Below are 18,217 nucleotides of genomic sequence, written 5' to 3'. Positions count from 1 at the left end.
GCTTTGCTTAAAAGACACTAGAAATGTTTGTGACAGTTATCAATTGAAAAATTAAGACCGCAGTTGGATGCATCAGTAGTGCTGGCACATCCTCAGCAGCTGTAGCCAGGCCTTAGCAAACAATTTAGACTGTGGTTTGCCTGAAAGTGTGTCAGCTGTGGTTGTATTCCATTAGAGAAAATCATTCCTCTCAGCTTTATTGTGGTGGGAATGATACTAATTTTCCTCAGACAGTTCTCAATATTTTGATCTAGGTTGCTACTATCTAGCAAGTATGTCAAGTCTATTTTGTCATGGTGAGCTAACAACTATTTGTCATAGGGAGCTAACAACTAATTTTCCTTGCAAAAATTCAACTGAAACACATGCACACACAGACTAAAAATGTGTTTCTTGGGCTGACCGAGTGGTGAAAGAGGAAAGATGTCTGGCAGTTGGCAGTGGTCAGATGTTCGGGCCTAGGGTGTGGGAAGTTAGTGAGAAAGAACACCCACACTCAATAAAGAGAAACTGCTGGATGTTTCTCTTTTAATTACGAGATACCCACACTCTTGACGTCACCTTTTCCACAGCTAATGCTGGATCACACATACTGTTTACATTGTTGAACAAAATGTACAAATGTGAACAACGTAAGACTCATTTTGTCCCGTGTATTAAATAAGCTCATGTAAATAGAGAAACAGAATGCTGACTTGTAACACAAAGTGCCAAATTCTTCTTTAGATAAAAATAATTGGTTTGGTGCAGTAAAGTGTAGGTATCTGCTCCATATTTCCCTAAATAGACAGTGAGTTTTGAGACATCTTGAATAGTACAAAGGAGAGTGTATAGCCATCTACTTTACTTTTGCTCCACACAGTCTGAATGTAATATGCGGAAACTGTAAAAGTATACATGGTGTGGTACGTGAGACAACTACTACTTCCCAGGTACTATTAATACTTCATTACATTAAGAAAGAAGTCACTAGTGAAACAAATAATACTGGTGTATTTATCCAAATTCATTCATATAATACTTGTCACACATTTCCCAATAAAAATTTGTTACATCAGTCTATAACAACAAAACCTCTTACTACAGTAATAACATAACAATAAAATATGCCATACCCTCATGATAACAGAGGTAAATGATGTATCCATATCATTACATACAAAAATATAGGTTTCTCTCTTATACAATATTGCACATAGGTGCCAAAGAAATAAAGAAAAACAGAATAATCATTTTCTGTAGTCTGTTAGTATCCAACATAAATGCACGAAAGAAAAATGTTTCACTATTGACACATCACATAAAAGATATCACAGCTATAAAACAAACCAGTACAAAAATATCTACCAAACAAGCTTCAGTGCTTGTATTTTACAGACAGAACTTCAGAAATATCAGTGCTTGTGAAAATATTTGATTTTCAATAATAGCTGAAGTTAATGTTATGTTATTTACTTCTTAAATAACAATTTACAAGATGCCTTGGTACATTTGCAATACCATGTTCTGAACTATTTGAGATTACTGCTCTTCTCCTGTAAGTGAAGTGAGGAGATCTTTTCCCTATTGTCTATGTCTTAGATCATTATACAATTTTTTTTAAAAAGACAAAATTTTTACATAGAATCAAGATATCATTATTCCCAACAGATAACACAAGAATACCTTTAAAAAAAAAAAAAATTACAAAATCGAAACACCATCAGAGAAACAAAATCCATGAAGTGAGCCTCATTAAAGGATTAAAGGACAAAAAAATTTTGTTATCCACAATTATTTCAGATCATGACTACTAAATTACATGACTATCAAGTCCTAAAAATAGAAAAATACTGTAACAGAGAAGGACAGAACACTTTCAGATACATAATGTAAAATTCACACCTTCAGACAATAATGTCAATGTCTGGGAATGTAATAATAATTCCAGTTCTGATGCAGCAAAAACTGAAATGATAAACTACAGTAATCACATATCTCAGGTAGAATATCCGCACATGCAAAAAATAATCTTTTGAGCCACACCTGGAAATTTGTGATCTATTATAAGCATAACATTAAAAAATTCATTTCTGCACATTCAATTTGATTATCACCTTGCAATTAAAGACCAAGTTTACAGTTATGTACTTAGATAGTTCCAGTTTTTAAACATATACATTACAGCCTATATTCATCTCTAAAACATATTTAACTACAATGACTACTTCAGGAAAGAGAGAAGAGTGTTGAAGAAATGCACTTCCTGGGAAAGCATAATTGGAACATGCAAACGTTGGCATGTATAATGACAATTTGTGAAAGCGGAGACTGAGTAAATCATACTGAAATTCATATAATCCTGGAATTCACAACAGTGTTAAACTGAAGAATCAGTGACACCTTTAAAATTCCAACTACACAAACGAACAACACAGGACTCTAGTCCATAGGAAAAAACAAGGGGCCACATAATAGAATCAACAACTTACTGCAGCAAAGGGGCTCAGAAACACAGAGGATTTTACTGTTTCCATCACTAGCAGTTGGGCAGCTGGACGTGTGAAGGAATGTGAGAAGTTTCTTAAGCAGAAAACAAACAGAAAGATAATAAAACACACAACGAGAAGTAACAAAAAAGGGATGAAGGAAATGTAATAGAAACAGACACACATGGTACCTCTTAATTTGATTAGAAAAAGATAGCTGATGGTAGGAAGCCACAATAGAATGGTCGGCAGCTACACACGTCAGTCAGTTTCTGTAATTATATTCTGAAAGGTAGGAACTAGAAGTATGTATTTTCAGCATTTGTCTACTGCAACAAATGATTCCATCACTCCCACTTAATTTTGGATGTCTGCTATACAAGTCTTCCAGTATTTATACACCCCTCCTTGAGCTACTGGTTTTGTGCCTGTGGTGCAGGAAAATGAATACTGCAGATGTGCCCTCACATCATGTGTGCACCTCTCCAGTGGCTCCCCCTCTGAAGAAGTGACTTTTACCTGCAACTGGACAGCAGTAAGTACAGTGACTATATGAAAAATCCTTGCGTCTTTCAGGGTACTTGTGCAAATTTTGGTGCCTTTTATGTCAGGAAGTCCATCTTCTGTTCATATAATTAGAGGCATTCTTAAAATCATAATAATGTCCCATATTTATATTAATCATAATGACAATATCCAGATTTCCTATATATGTATGTGTTTAAAACTCACACCTAAACAGTAATCACCAGCTTTGCTGTCATGGCCACTGCTACCCAGTCCTGTCAGTTATTTGTTTCCACCTGAAGCTTTCTGTTACTGTAATATTACATTATTTTTCTAACTTAGTTTCCACACACATCATACTGATAATGACAAGAGACAATTGCCCTGTAAATGCTGCCAGGGAGGAAGTATATTCTAATACTGTACAAATGGATGTTAGTTACTATGATTTCCATATACACTGACTGTTAACTATTCAGACTTGTGTTTTCTGTAACTACCTAATGAGCTTTTAATAAACACCTTGGCAGAAACTGCATAAGATATAACTGGCTCTCTACAGATGAACTGCACAGTTATTTAAACTAGCTGTGAATGGCATACCACTTAACATTCAACAAGCAGAATTGGTACTTTTTGCAGACAAGTGTTATAATAAATACTATTGGAGAGCAAGCAACAGAAGAGATTGATGATGTTTTTCAAAAAAATATTAAGAGGTTCTCTGAAAATGAACTCTACCTCAATTTGGAAAAAAACCACAGTTTATTCAATTCTATACAAGAAATAAGGTCATATAAACAACTCATGTAGCACATAAACAGGAGTCAGTAAATACGGTGAAATGATCCAAATTTTTTAGTTTACTTACTGATGAAAACTTGAACTGGAAGAAGCATATTACAGAGCTTCTCAGACAACTATGTTCAGCTACTTTTGCTCTGTGTATAATTGCTAATCTTGGAAACATATGAACCAACCTCTGACATATTTTGCATATTTACATTCAATAATGTCCTGTGGAATAATTTATTGGGCTAACTCATCACTTACAAAGAAAGCACTGACTGCACAAAAGTTGGCAACTGGAACAATACGTGGTGTTCACTCACGGTCATCACATAGGGATCTCTTTAAGAAGTTATATCTTCTAATGAAATTCATCACAATTTGAGAAGAATGCCAGAGGAAAAAATGACCTTTATTAACAATGATAAAAGCTGTCCTTAACTCAGAAAGGAGTTCAATATGTAACAACAACAAAAGTTTCAAATCATTTGCTCCACAGCATGAAATGTCAGACAGGAAGCAAAAGGTTTCAAATCTAACCTAAAATCATTTCCCCTGGACAGCTCCTTCTGTTCCATTGATGAATTTCTACTTAAACAAATGGTAGCCTGTAAAAAAACTAGTTTTTAAGTATAACTGCATGAGCAAGGCCAAAAAATGTATTCATTAATGTTAACACTAATCATATATATACTAAAACTGACTCGTTCTACATCATTTTAATAAAAAGACACATTCTACATAATTTTAGTAAAAGAATCATTCAAATGAACTTTGGAACATGTAACTAATTAACTATCAAACTGGTCACTGCAGAATGTTTTGTCTACCCCCATAGAGGTACATAAGAGTTCAATGTCATGATGGCTTGGAATTTGCTGTACTATCAAATGCAAAAATAATAAATATTTTGTTTCAAAAAAATAATCCACTGTAGCACAAGACAAGTACCATTTTATTTGCAAGCTAAACTTCTGACTCACTTTTACAAGGTGAGCCACTTAAAGATTTTTTGTATTTCTAAGTGCCATTGCTTCTGTACTCAGAAAGCCAAACAGACTAATTGATGCAGGTAAAATGATAACTGATGATGGTCCTTATGGAGGAAACTCTAACATACAAAGAATGATATTAAAACAATATGTATCTACGTTGGGAGGTGCATAAAAGGGAATATGTAAAAGCACTTTTCTTTACATGATGTAGTTTTGGTAATAACAATATCACTTTAATGATCAGCCATCATTTACCACATGGTTAAATCAAACAATGGAAACTCCAAGTGGGAATATTAAAAATATCAGGAAAAGGATAGATTGCTGCTCACCACAAAGATGACCCACTGAGTTGCGTGTAACAGTGTGCCTGTCTTACATGAGGTTACATAGACTACTACATTTAAGGTCTCGTACATAGTTCTATGGTTTATTATGTGACTACTCTTCCCACTTACAGCCCCCACACCCTGCCATTTTATGAAGTACTTCACTTTCTACATCCCAGGTGTGACTCACCATTCTGAAAGACTTTGATGTACACTCATTTTTTCTCAGCTTGTTTTTAATGTTTTCAGATAAATTCATGAGGAATAACATACAATAAATCTCACTGAAATGAGAAGTAACCCAAAAAATGGGGCCATGAATTATATAAATCATATTAGGATACTGTATCAGTAGAAGTTGATCGAATTACATCAAATGTGAACAGTGAATGTTAACCACACTAGTTAGTAACAAAAGACCAAAAACTTTCTTGTTCTGGCAAACAACAATGAAGCTTTATACATATAATCCAATGACACACTTGGTTAAAGAAATGTAAGAGCAAAATCAATGTAAAGCTTTCCCATATAAAATGTGAAACACAACACCTTACCATATCCCTCAATTAACAAAGAAAACTACTTCATCTAACCTTTGCTAGTATTTAACATTCCAATAACAATATAGAATGTACAATAACTATTTAAATCAGGAGCAGCAGTAACAATTGCTGGGGAGTCTGAATGACTAAAAATTCCTATGATAGCAAACAAGGAGTTTGACTGGAAGGAACAGGGACATTACTTGTTGAAGATTCCACCATACTTTAGAAGAAGGTGTTAAACATACATTTGGAACTGGTTTTTATGTCAGAAATGACAGTGTATCAAACTTAACAAATTTTACAGCACAGTGAATCCAGGAATTTCTGTACTCTTACTTGATTTGCTGTATCACATTTTACTTTTGTTGACTGTCACGCACCTACATAGGATAGTACACACTAGAAGAAAGATACTTTCTATGTAGAGCTGGAAGACATTGTGGAAGCTGTCCTGAAAGCTAATATTAGAATCCTCATTGACAACTATAATGCCTAAGTTGTGAAAGGGCTGTGTTTTACTTCAGTCGTCTAAGTTTTCATAGTCTTCGTGATAATTTTAATAACAATGGAACAAGGTTTGTCAATTTTTCTACATGATATGGCTTATTTGTGAGCAGCACTAAATACCTCCACAAAGATACATATAAAGGCACATAGGTATCTTCATATGGAAAAACTGTCACACACATAAATCACATAGCAATCAAAGCTGAAGCTATGAGCTAGATTACAAATGTCAGAAGTTCATGTATAGTTGAAAGCAGATTTGAACATTTCTTAGTGAAAAGCAGCTTTTCTAAAATCAGTGAACAGGAGTGATCTAAAGAAACTGCAGTATTCTGATGTAGTTAAACAAACCCAAGAAGGAAGTAGAAATGATCTGCAATTGAGATTCAAAACAGTTTTGTCATATTGACTTATGCAGAAGAGCAGGGTGCAGAACAACAGTGGAAAGGTATTAAGAGTGTATTCATATGTGGGGAAGAGTCAGTCATCAAACAATAAGCAGTGATGAAAAGGAGTGGTTTAAGCAAATCTGTGAGAATGCAGCTGGAAATAGGAAGCAAGTCAATGAAAAATTAAACAGTGGCCAATTTTTCAAAGCAGCATTTGAGAAAATGCATACAGACACACTTTCTGCACCAAGGAGAAAGAAAAATATCTCTTCAAAGTGTAATACATGATGCAGATGAAGATTTTCTGAGATACGTTAGCAACGATGTTTACAGAAAGATATCCTTTCCAAGAACAAATCACAAATCTATTGTGAAATTCATATAAAAACACTAAACGAGAGGTGTCAACAAATGACTCTTAGATTGCAAATACATGAAAGGAGTGCTTCAGCTATCTACTGAACTGCCCATTCTCAACAACACTGTTTTCTTTTCACAACGAGCACACTATGCACTCTCAGTATGAACCATCAACAGTGGAAGAGATGAAATCAAACACGATATGAATCAGCAAGTGGTATTCAATTAGAAATCATCCATAAATGTGGTGAAGACATAATTTTGAGAATCCACAAGTTAATAATCACTTAATGTATGAATAGCTTTCACAAGACTGCAAAACTGCTTTACCCTGTTCACTGTCATACTGGAACTACTGGGGTATTGTATTTATTATAAAATATTCTCAAAGTGCTTTTTAGGTTGAATTAAGCTCTTAGACCCAATAATTATACAAGAATACCATGGTGGATTTCACAAAGGGAGATCTACAACTGACTAGATCTTTGCTGTATGGCACATTATGAAGAAAACATAGGAATTACATATACTTTTTGTTGATTTCAGGAAAGTATATGATAGCATCCACTGAGAGAGTATGATCAAATGTTTAGAGGGATATGATTTCAATAAAAAGTGTGTGAACTTTACAAAAGTCCACCTGGCTGACACTTCAGTCAGAATCATAATAGTGAGTTAGACAGGAAAGGAAAACACTGTCCAAACAGATCTTTATGGCCCAATGGATGTGGATATGGTGGGGCATGTGGTCAGCACACTGCTCTCCCGGCCACTGTCAGTTTTTGTGATCAGTGCCGCTATTTCTCAATCAAGTAGCTTCTCAGTTGGTGGAATTAGGTGACAAGAGGATTCAAAAATCAAAATCGGGTTACAACAGGTTGACAGTCTTTCCCCTGTACTATTCAGTTTTGCTTTGTACTTGATTATGAAAGAGACAATGTCTAAAAAGTTCAGAAGAATTCAGATAGGAAATGAGAGCATTAAGTGGGTTGAGTATATCAATGACTTACAGTTACTATATAACTTAAGGAAAAAACTACAGGTAGAAGTGGCTCAGACACTGAAATCAGGTGCAAGTAAATTAAGACTACAAAAAAGAATATAGGAGGCTAATTATGATCAAAAATGGATCCTTGGAAGCATTTCTACATTTCTGAACTGCAGGCAGATCTTACTCCCACATCCAAGAATTCAAATATCAGGTGCTATATTCAGACAGGAACACTCCAGCCAAGTTGCAACAGAGGCAAGATTACAAGCTGCCAACCACTGCATATTGTGACCATCATCATTTTCATAAGTCTGTCAACACATTTTGAGTTAAACATCTAAAAAAAGGTATCCAAAGCTGCACTATATGGATTTACTACCTGAAGCACCAAGTAACAATAGCTGTCAGTGTTTGAAAGAAAGGTGCTTTTTTAAACTGTAGATCTGTTGCTGATACACAGAGTGAAGAATCTGTCACAATGCTGAACTCTACATAATGTACAATCTGCCAAACATTGGAGCTGTAACAAAAATACAATGTCTACAGTCAGCAGGATGCACTGTTTGCTTGCTAGAAGCAAGAAAATTCAGTGAACAAAATTAATATTAACTGTCAAAATGACTGGAACCAGTTCTGTGGCAAGACCTCAAACATAGTGGATGGATGGTTTTCGAAAGATCTGCAGTAAGTTGGACTGCTGGTTGAGTCATAGCATGAGCAATGACCAGACACCACTGGGGGCAATCACTCAAGAAGGTGCATGGTCCACAGGACCTGATCATGATGATTCACACTAGTACATGGAAACAGAACAGATCAGTCTGTCTGACTTGTTTCAGAGAAAGAAATCAGTCAGTGCCACATATAAGGAATCATTACATTATTCACTTCAGGTGAATTCATACAAACAATAGGGAGCCTGCACAAGAAACCATGTACATAATCTTGATCATGTAGTGTTTCCTAAGCTTATTAACCGATTAATGCCCACATTGTGTTTTAACATATGTTACACATTTGTTTTGATTTTATACTGTCACCACTAGATAGAACAGTGTAGACTGCTTACAATTGTTTTTGTGGACATTCTGCAGATGCTGCTCCATAACAATGGTATTCCCAGTGAAACGAAAATACCATAATGGCACATTAAGTCATTTCCTCTTAGTATCACTGTGAACTGGCAAAATAATGTGTAATAGGTAAGAATTTTATCCTATACTGAAGCTGCTTATATTAATACTAATGTTTGGCTTGTTCTTGTTATAGTATTACTCACAGTAACAATTTTCTGGTTATAAAAGCTTTTTCTAGGCTTCAGTAATACAATAATACATTGTTGTATGATAACTGTCGCTACTTTTATACCTAACTCAGTTAACATTCCTTTTTTTTACTTTTTTGAGTACAATATTTGATGCAATTGCTTGCAGAGGTCATTTTGCAAAATTCTTAGGTAGTATACTTTATTGGTATGTAAAATGAATACTATTATAATCCAGACGATCCTCACAATGCAGAAGAGATTCTAAAAATGCTTGAGAGCCTCAGTGATGAAAATAATGTCAGCAGTGGAATAGAATGAGCAGTTGAGCTGGATTTAGTCCTCCTTCCACCACATGATGGAAATGATTCTGAATGATGTAATGATGCTCCTAGTGACGAAAGACACATTAGTTTCAGTGACATTGGTACAGGAGACCTTTTGCAGCGAATGGAAATGCAAGCCATTGCAGAAGGAAACAGGAATGATGTTGCTGAGCAGCCTGTGACAGACAGGAACAATGAAGATAACAACACACCACCAGAGCAATCAAAGAAACTGAATACTATGAATGTTGGTAGTCAAGTAGATTTCACATAAATGCCTTTTCTTGCAGCTGAAATGAAGCAGTTTCATAAGATGCCTATAGATATATTCAAAGAAGTTTTTAATGAAGAATTTATGGAGTACATCTGTAAAGAGAGAGTCAAAAATGATACTCAGAAAGGATGTTTAGACTATCAACGTTCTCCTGATGAATTACATAAATATTTTGGCATTCTTATTCTTGCAAATTACAATACAGCCCCTTTTAGATGAATGTATTGGGAAACAAGGGCAGATATTTACAACTGTCTTGTAAGTAATTCACTCAGTTGAAACAGGTTTGAAAAATCCATCACTTTCTACATTTACAAAGATGACACAACTATAGATCCAAGTAATAAAATGTATAAAATTGATCCTCAACACCATATTTCTGCAACATGTTCAGCCAATAGGGCGGTTTTCTCTTTAGATGAAGCCAGGGAGTCCTACTGTGGACATAACAGGATGAAACAATTCATAAGGGGAGAACCTATTCATCACGGATACAAGTTACGGTGCCTTGCAGCATCTGAGGGCTATGTTGTGAAATTCAGTCCACACACTGGTGCTGGTGACAAAGCAGGAGCAAAAGTATCGGGAACTCCAATAACAGAAAAAAATTTGTACATGTTTTCTTCCTCCTCATTCTGTTTTCTTTGTTAACACGTATTTCTACTACTGAGTAGTTTTTCATAGTAATTTCAACGGCTTACTGCTGGATGTAATCACGCAAAATAGACTATACACCAGAGTCTCATTTCTCTATCTTAATTTTTTGTCATGCAGTTCCACACTGTAATATCACATTTCACAGTTTAAGATTTCATTTTTATTGTTTATGCCATTCTTGAATGTACACTGTTTCAGACACCTACAAGCTCTTTTTACACATTTTTTAAATGAAGTTTGGACATGAGAATCTCATTTGATTCCAATACTTCAAGGACAAAAGGCTATTCACAAATTAATTTTTAATCAATATTAATGAACCATTCATTAGACAACATAATTGTAATTTGTATTACTAATCATCAAAATCAATTTGATGTTAGCTTCATCATGAATACATCACAAAATTACTTTTTGCTGTGTGAATACTTGAAGAGACAATTGCTTTAGAGCAGCAAATAAATTATAAGAACATGTATAAATGAAAAGCAGGAGCTTTGCTTCTTTGTTTTAAGATGCATAGCTATGCATTTCTTGTATTTTTGTTACATCAATGATGAAGCAAAATACTGTTTCCGAAGCATGTATTACACATAGAAGAATATAATATTCCATAAATCAAGCTCATGAAAAATCTACACCACTGACACAAAGAGAGGGGAAAAAGTGCTAAAATGTAAACATTCATCACCTGATAGAAAAATTCAATGATCATCCTTTCTTTATGATAAAACAAGACATGTAAGACCAGCTTACACCAGTTCCAAAAATAATATAAATTAAATCAAGCACAGTGTTTCCATACACATCAAATTAAGATCAGGCTCTTTTATATATTTCTAATACATGAGTTAGTGTGAAAATAACACATCACAATTAGAATTAATTATAATTCATAAAAACACCACCAATGAAGAGTTGCCTTTTTCTCCTCATTTTTTTCTCATTTATAAATGGCAGTAAGTAGATATAATACTTCATCGTTGTTCAAAATCTGTCACTAATCCACTGCAAATAGAAAAGAAAAGGTATTATGTTTCTTTTTCTTTAGGCGTTTCATAAACTCGTTCCTTTAGTGCCCTTAAAATACTTCCAGGTGTCCGCTGGTGTTTCCGGATAAGATCTTCCAAAGCAGAAGCTATCTGTAGAGAAACCAAATCAGCAATTACCAAAAAGAACAACTATAACCTTACGACTTACATGCAGCATGAAAAATGCTGCAGAAATGGTTGTTTACTTGCAAATTTAGGCATACAGTTTTTTTCAAACATAATAATTGTTTCTAAATTTAATACTTAACCTATTAGAAACCAAAGAATTTCCAACAACTTAAATAACTCCTTTCGTATTCCCAGACTAATAAATTATAGCTAGAACATTATCATAACAATAATAAGTTGAGATAGCATTGATTTTTCTGTAAAACCACACAAAATATAGTAAACTACATAAAAGAATCCTTAAATGGCATTAAACACAACTCTCAAACAGAAAATTTGAAAACAGAAAGTTCATTACATTTGTTCCAGAGCTAGCAAATATAAAATAATATAACATAACATAACAAAACAATGGAAATTCCTGGTAGCAATATCAACAATTTAGGAAAAGATAGATTGCTACTTAGTGCAAAGATGACCTCTTATTGTAAAGATAACTTATTAAGTTGCAGACAGGCAGAATTATAAGACACTTAGGCATAAGCTATTAGCCACAGCCTTCATCACAAAAAGAGTAACACACACAATTTATTCACACAAGCAAGCAAGCCTCACGCACACATGACTGCTAACTCCAGCAGCTCGAGCCATAATGCGACGACATGTGGGATGGAAACAGCAATCTGAAGAGGGTAGGGAAGGGGAAGGGATAGCAGTGTAAGGGTAGGGGGAGAGAGGAGTGCTTTCTGGTGGAATGTGCAGGACCTAGTGCCAAAAGGTGCAGTGCCAGGAGGTTATGGACCAGGGAGGTGGGGAAAACTGAGTGAAATGCAGTAAGTAGCAGTCTATCTTTTTCCTACATCATTGGCAACAAACTTAGTTGTGACAACAGAAACAAATCTCCATTTATATGGAAGGGCAGAGTTCTTTCTGAAACAGTGTCTTTTACACAGAGAAGGTCTCTTTATTGGATAAAAATAACCATTGAAACAAAATTTAAGTGATATTTCGTATTTGTGCCCCAAAGAAAAATTCACTTGGCACTTAAATAATTCAATTTACCTTAGCCTGCAGTTGTTCTGGTGTGAGGCTGCCATCATACGGTATTGGTTTACCAATGTGGGTCTTAAGCTTAACAGGAAATCCCCCATATATGGGAACAAGAGGGAACCTTGTGATGTTGTACAGTCTCAACCAAAGACGACCACCAAGACCAATACTGCGAAATGCTTCCCTCAAGTTCTGTGTGAACATTGGGATAACTGGCTGCAAAAAAATAAATTAAATAATTTTATTTACATTTGTCTCACATTCTCCATGTGATACCCTGTTCATAAAATGCAGTGGATGGGGTCAAGATAAGCACTTACCAATTAGCGAAGGCATGCGCAGTGGATAGGTGTGCAAATAAGAATTACAGCCCATTGGAATCTCAATGCCAGGAAAGGACTATCCATTTGGCAGTGCAGGATTATATTACCAAGCTTGATGTTATTGTGAAGGTAAATAGCACTATCCATGAAAAGGGCCATACAATTTTTAAAATTTTGATTAAGAGGGAGGATGGGATGTACGCTTTTGGGATAGAGATGGAAAACCATCATACATCATGGCAGATTGACACTTTGGCAGGATAATGCGGATAGGTGAGCAGTGATCTATGGCTTTTTGCTGATGATGCTGTTGTGTACGGAAAGGTGTTGGCATTAAGTGACAGGAGGAGGATACAAGACAACTTGGACAAAGTTTCGTGGGTGTGATGAATGACAGATGACTCTAAATGTGGAAAAATTTAAGATAGTGCAGATGAGTAGGAAACACAATCTCAATGTTTGAATACTGCATTGGTAGAATACTGCTTGATACAGTCATGTCATTTCAATATCAGGGCATAATGTTGCAAAGTGATATGAAATGGAATGAGCATATAGGGATGATAGCAGGAAAGGTGAATGGTTGACTTTGGTTTATTGGAAGAATTTTAGGAAAGTGTAGTTCATCTGTAAGGGAAACCACATAAAGAAAACTGGTGTGACCCATTCTTGATTACTGCTCAAATGTTTGGGATCCCCATCAGATCAGGTTACAGGAAGACATTGAAGCAACTCAGAGGTGGGCTGCTAGATATGTTATTGGTAGGTTTGATGAACATGCAAGTATTGCACCGATGCTTTGGGAACTCAAATGGGAATCACTGGATGGAAAGCAACTGTGTTTTTGAGGAACACTAATCAGAAAATTTAAAGAACCAGTATTCAGAGCTGACTGCAGAGCAATTCTACTGCCAGAATGAAATTTTCACTCTGCAAGGGAGTGTGCGCCGATATGAAACTTCCTCTACCAGCACTTGCCCCCCGAAAGGCAAAGATCCCGAGTTCGAGTCTCACTCTAGCACACAGTTTTAATCTGCTAGGAAGTTTCAATTCTATTGCCACAAACGTACATTCTCCATAAGCACCACGAAGGTAGACAACATATATTAGGGCTCGTACAGAGGCATATACACAGCTGTGTTTCCCTCTCTCTGTGAGTGGAATAGGAAAGGAAATGACTTTTAGTGGTACTAGGTACCCTCCACCACACTCCATATAGTGGTTTATGGAGTATGTATGTGGATATAGATAAGTGGAGAAAAGCTGCCATATCTCACATGGAATTTAAAACTTTATATTTCATTTGATTTAGTTAACCTTCTGAATTATTTAATGTACAAAGATGAAACTGGCATCAAGGTGTTCTTGAAGAACTTGATTATGTTTTCCCCATAGACTTATTTACAGCAACAAATTTTTAAGCTGATGTAAAGAATGCTTACAAAAATGCATTTCCTGACAAAGTTAGTGATTTTCTGACAAATGGGAAACTTTTTTGTCACTGAAACTAAGAGTATATATTACACAAACAAAATCTTAAGAATAAATCATATTTTCATCAGCTCTGATGTAGAACTGTGTCACAGAGTTCTAACGTGAGGTAATCCGAGTTACTGTGATACATAATGCTTCTTCCAGTTGCAAGTGAAGAGCTCTCATAGTTTCAGGAATTATTATTTTATTTTTTGCATGTTGTTTGATGCTGAACAATATCAGAAGCCAGGGTGTTAACAGTTATGAGTCGAAATGTTGAACATTGTTCCCTCGAGTGGAGGGGGGGGGGAGGGGGGCAGGAGGGGGAGAGCTATGTGAAGTGGTCAAGAGAAAGGGTTTGCATTTTGTGAATCTATTTTGAGAAAGAAAACTTTAATGGAAGCTTGTTTATCTTCATTAACAAGGCGGTTGAAAGAGCTGCTGCTGCTGCTTTAAATATAAACAAAAACACTTCAGTACTGTAAAGGCAGACAAGGATATGTATGAGAATGAAAAGAAAGCTGGAAAATCGTAAAACAGGAAAACTTAGGAATACGCTGTACAGGTCAGCGGATTACCAAAATAGCTTATTTGCTGGGAATATAATACACTCCTGGAAATTGAAATAAGAACACCATGAATTCATTGTCCCAGGAAGGGGAAACTTTATTGACACATTCCTGGGGTCAGATACATCACATGATCACACTGACAGAACCACAGGCACATAGACACAGGCAACAGAGCATGCACAATGTCGGCACTAGTACAGTGTATATCCACCTTTCGCAGCAATGCAGGCTGCTATTCTCCCATGGAGACGATCGTAGAGATGCTGGATGTAGTCCTGTGGAACGGCTTGCCATGCCATTTCCACCTGGCGCCTCAGTTGGACCAGCGTTTGTGCTGGACGTGCAGACCGCGTGAGACGACGCTTCATCCAGTCCCAAACATGCTCAATGGGGGACAGATCTGGAGATCTTGCTGGCCAGGGTAGTTGACTTACACCTTCTAGAGCACGTTGGGTGGCACGGGATACATGCGGACGTGCATTGTCCTGTTGGAACAGCAAGTTCCCTTGCCGGTCTAGCAATGGTAGAACGATGGGTTCGATGACGGTTTGGATGTACCGTGCACTATTCAGTGTCCCCTCGACGATCACCAGTGGTGTACGGCCAGTGTAGGAGATCGCTCCCCACACCATGATGCCGGGTGTTGGCCCTGTGTGCCTCGGTCGTATGCAGTCCTGATTGTGGCGCTCACCTGCACGGCGCCAAACACGCATACGACCATCATTGGCACCAAGGCAGAAGCGACTCTCATCGCTGAAGATGACACGTCTCCGTTCGTCCCTCCATTCACGCCTGTCGCGACACCACTGGAGGCGGGCTGCACGATGTTGGGGCGTGAGCGGAAGACGGCCTAACGGTGTGCGGGACCGTAGCCCAGCTTCATGGATACGGTTGCGAATGGTCCTCGCCGATACCCCAGGAGCAACAGTGTCCCTAATTTGCTGGGAAGTGGCGGTGCGGTCCCCTACGGCACTGCGTAGGATCCTATGGTCTTGGCGTGCATCCGTGCGTCGCTGCGGTCCGGTCCCAGGTCGACAGGCACGTGCACCTTCCGCCGACCACTGGCGACAACATCGATGTACTGTGGAGACCTCACGCCCCACGTGTTGAGCAATTCGGCGGTACGTCCACCCGGCCTCCCGCATGCCCACTATACGCCCTCGCTCAAAGTCCGTCAACTGCACATACGGTTCACGTCCACGCTGTCGCGGCATGCTACCAGTGTTAAAGACTGCGATGGAGCTCCATATGCCACGGCAAACTGGCTGACACTGACGGCGGCGGTGCACAAATGCTGCGCAGCTAGCGCCATTCGACGGCCAACACCGCGGTTCCTGGTGTGTCCGCTGTGCCGTGCGTGTGATCATTGCTTGTACAGCCCTCTCGCAGTGTCCGGAGCAAGTATGGTGGGTCTGACACACCGGTGTCAATGTGTTCTTTTTCCCATTTCCAGGAGTGTATATTACATTTATGATTATATTGCAGAAAGGAATATGTGACACTTAACAAATTATTGATCATGCTTAATGAAGCAAGTATACTGAAGAGCCAAAGAAATTGGTACATCTGCCTAATATTGTGTAATGCCCCTGCGAACACACAGAAGTGCTGCAACACAACGTGGCATGGACTCAACTAATGTCTGAAGTACTGCTGGAGAGAACATATACCACAAATCCTGCAGGGCTGTCCATAAATCCTTAAGAGTATGAGGGGGTGGAAATCTCTTGTGAACAGCACATTGCAAGACATCCCAGATATGCTCAATAATGTCCATGTCTGGGGACTTTGGTGACCAGCAGAAGTGTTTAAGTGCACAAGAATACTCCTGGATCCACTCTGTAGCAATTCTGGATGTGTGGGGTGTCGCGTTGTCCTGCAGGCATTGCCGAAGTCTGTTGGAATGCACAATGGATATGAATGGATGCAGATGATCAGACAAAATGCTTATGTACATGTCTTGTCACATGTCAGAATCATATCTAGACATATCAGGAGTCCCATATCACTTCAACTGCACACACACACCACACCATTACAGAGCCTCCACCAACTTGAACAACAGTCCCCTGCTGAGATGCAGGGTCCATGGATTCATGAGGTTGTCTCCATACATACATGTACACATCCATCTAATCGATACAATTTCAAATGAGACTCATCCTACCAGGCAATATGTTTTCAGTCATCAACAGTCCAATATCAGTGTTGAGTACCAGGCGAGGTGTAGAGCTTTGTGTTGTGCAGTCATCAAGGGTACACGAGTGGGCCTTTGGCTCCGAAAGTCCACACTGATAATGTTTCATTGAATGGTTCACATGCTGAGACTTACTGATGGCCCAGCATTGAAATCTGCAACAATTATTGGTGGGGTTACACTTCTGTCACGTCGAACAATTCTCTTCGGTCATCGTTGGTCCCATTCTTGCAGGATCTTTTTCCGGCCGCAGCAATGTCAGAGATTTGTTATTTTACCAGATTCCTGATATTCACGGTACACTCGTGAAATGGTCGTACGGGAAATATCCCCACATCATCATTACCTTGGTGGTGCTGTGTCTCATCGCTCGTGCGCTGACTATAACACCACATTCAGACTCACTTAAATCTGATAACCTGCCATTGTAGCGGCAGTGAATGATCTAACAACTGCGCCAGACACTTGTTGTCTTCTATAGGCATTGCCGACCACAGTGCCTTATTCTGCCTGTTTATACATCTCTGTATTTGAATACGCATGCCTATACCAATTTCTTTGGCACTTCATTGTATCTTTCAAAACATTCACATGAGATAATTCACAGCTCTGGGCAACCTGAGCTTTCATGGTTGACATCTCTCTGGACATAAGCTATTGATGGGGAGAGAAGATATAACTGCGTGGCTGATGACAAATCAGTTTCATTATGAGAAACAGATTTCTGAGTTTATAGCTAATCTATTATTACATTTCCTGACCAACCACACAGTTAAGTCTTCTCTATCCATCAATATCTTATGTCCAGAGAAATGTCAGCCATGAAAGCTCAGGTTGTGCAGAGCTGTGAATAATCACATGTGAATGCCTTGAAAGATACCTGCTTCCTTAAGCATGATCAATAATTTGTTAAGTGCCACATATTCCTTTCTGCAATATAATTCTAAACTTAATATATAACATTCCCAGCAAATAAGCTATTTTGGTAATCCACTAATCTATACAACTTTTTCCCACGTTTTCATTTTCGACGATTTTCCA

General features: G+C 37.7%; 1 protein-coding gene across 2 annotated transcripts in view; it reads right to left on the bottom strand.

Moving 5' to 3' along the window:
• Nucleotides 1-10,933: 10,933 nt before the first annotated feature.
• The window catches only part of LOC126194916 (transmembrane protein 68), a 120,713-nt gene continuing 113,429 nt past the window's right edge, over nt 10,934-18,217 (bottom strand). For both annotated transcript variants that reach the window (XM_049933289.1, XM_049933288.1), the window contains 2 exons: nt 12,624-12,827; nt 10,934-11,543 (listed from right to left, as the gene is read on the bottom strand). In XM_049933289.1, coding sequence (XP_049789246.1) covers nt 11,433-11,543; nt 12,624-12,827 — 315 coding nt within the window. In that variant the 3' untranslated portion in view covers nt 10,934-11,432. The remainder of the gene's footprint in view (nt 11,544-12,623; nt 12,828-18,217) is intronic.

This window comes from Schistocerca nitens, chromosome 7 (assembly GCF_023898315.1).
Source record: "Schistocerca nitens isolate TAMUIC-IGC-003100 chromosome 7, iqSchNite1.1, whole genome shotgun sequence".
NCBI lineage: Eukaryota > Metazoa > Arthropoda > Insecta > Orthoptera > Acrididae > Schistocerca > Schistocerca nitens.
This window is presented reverse-complemented; position numbering and strand designations above follow the sequence as displayed.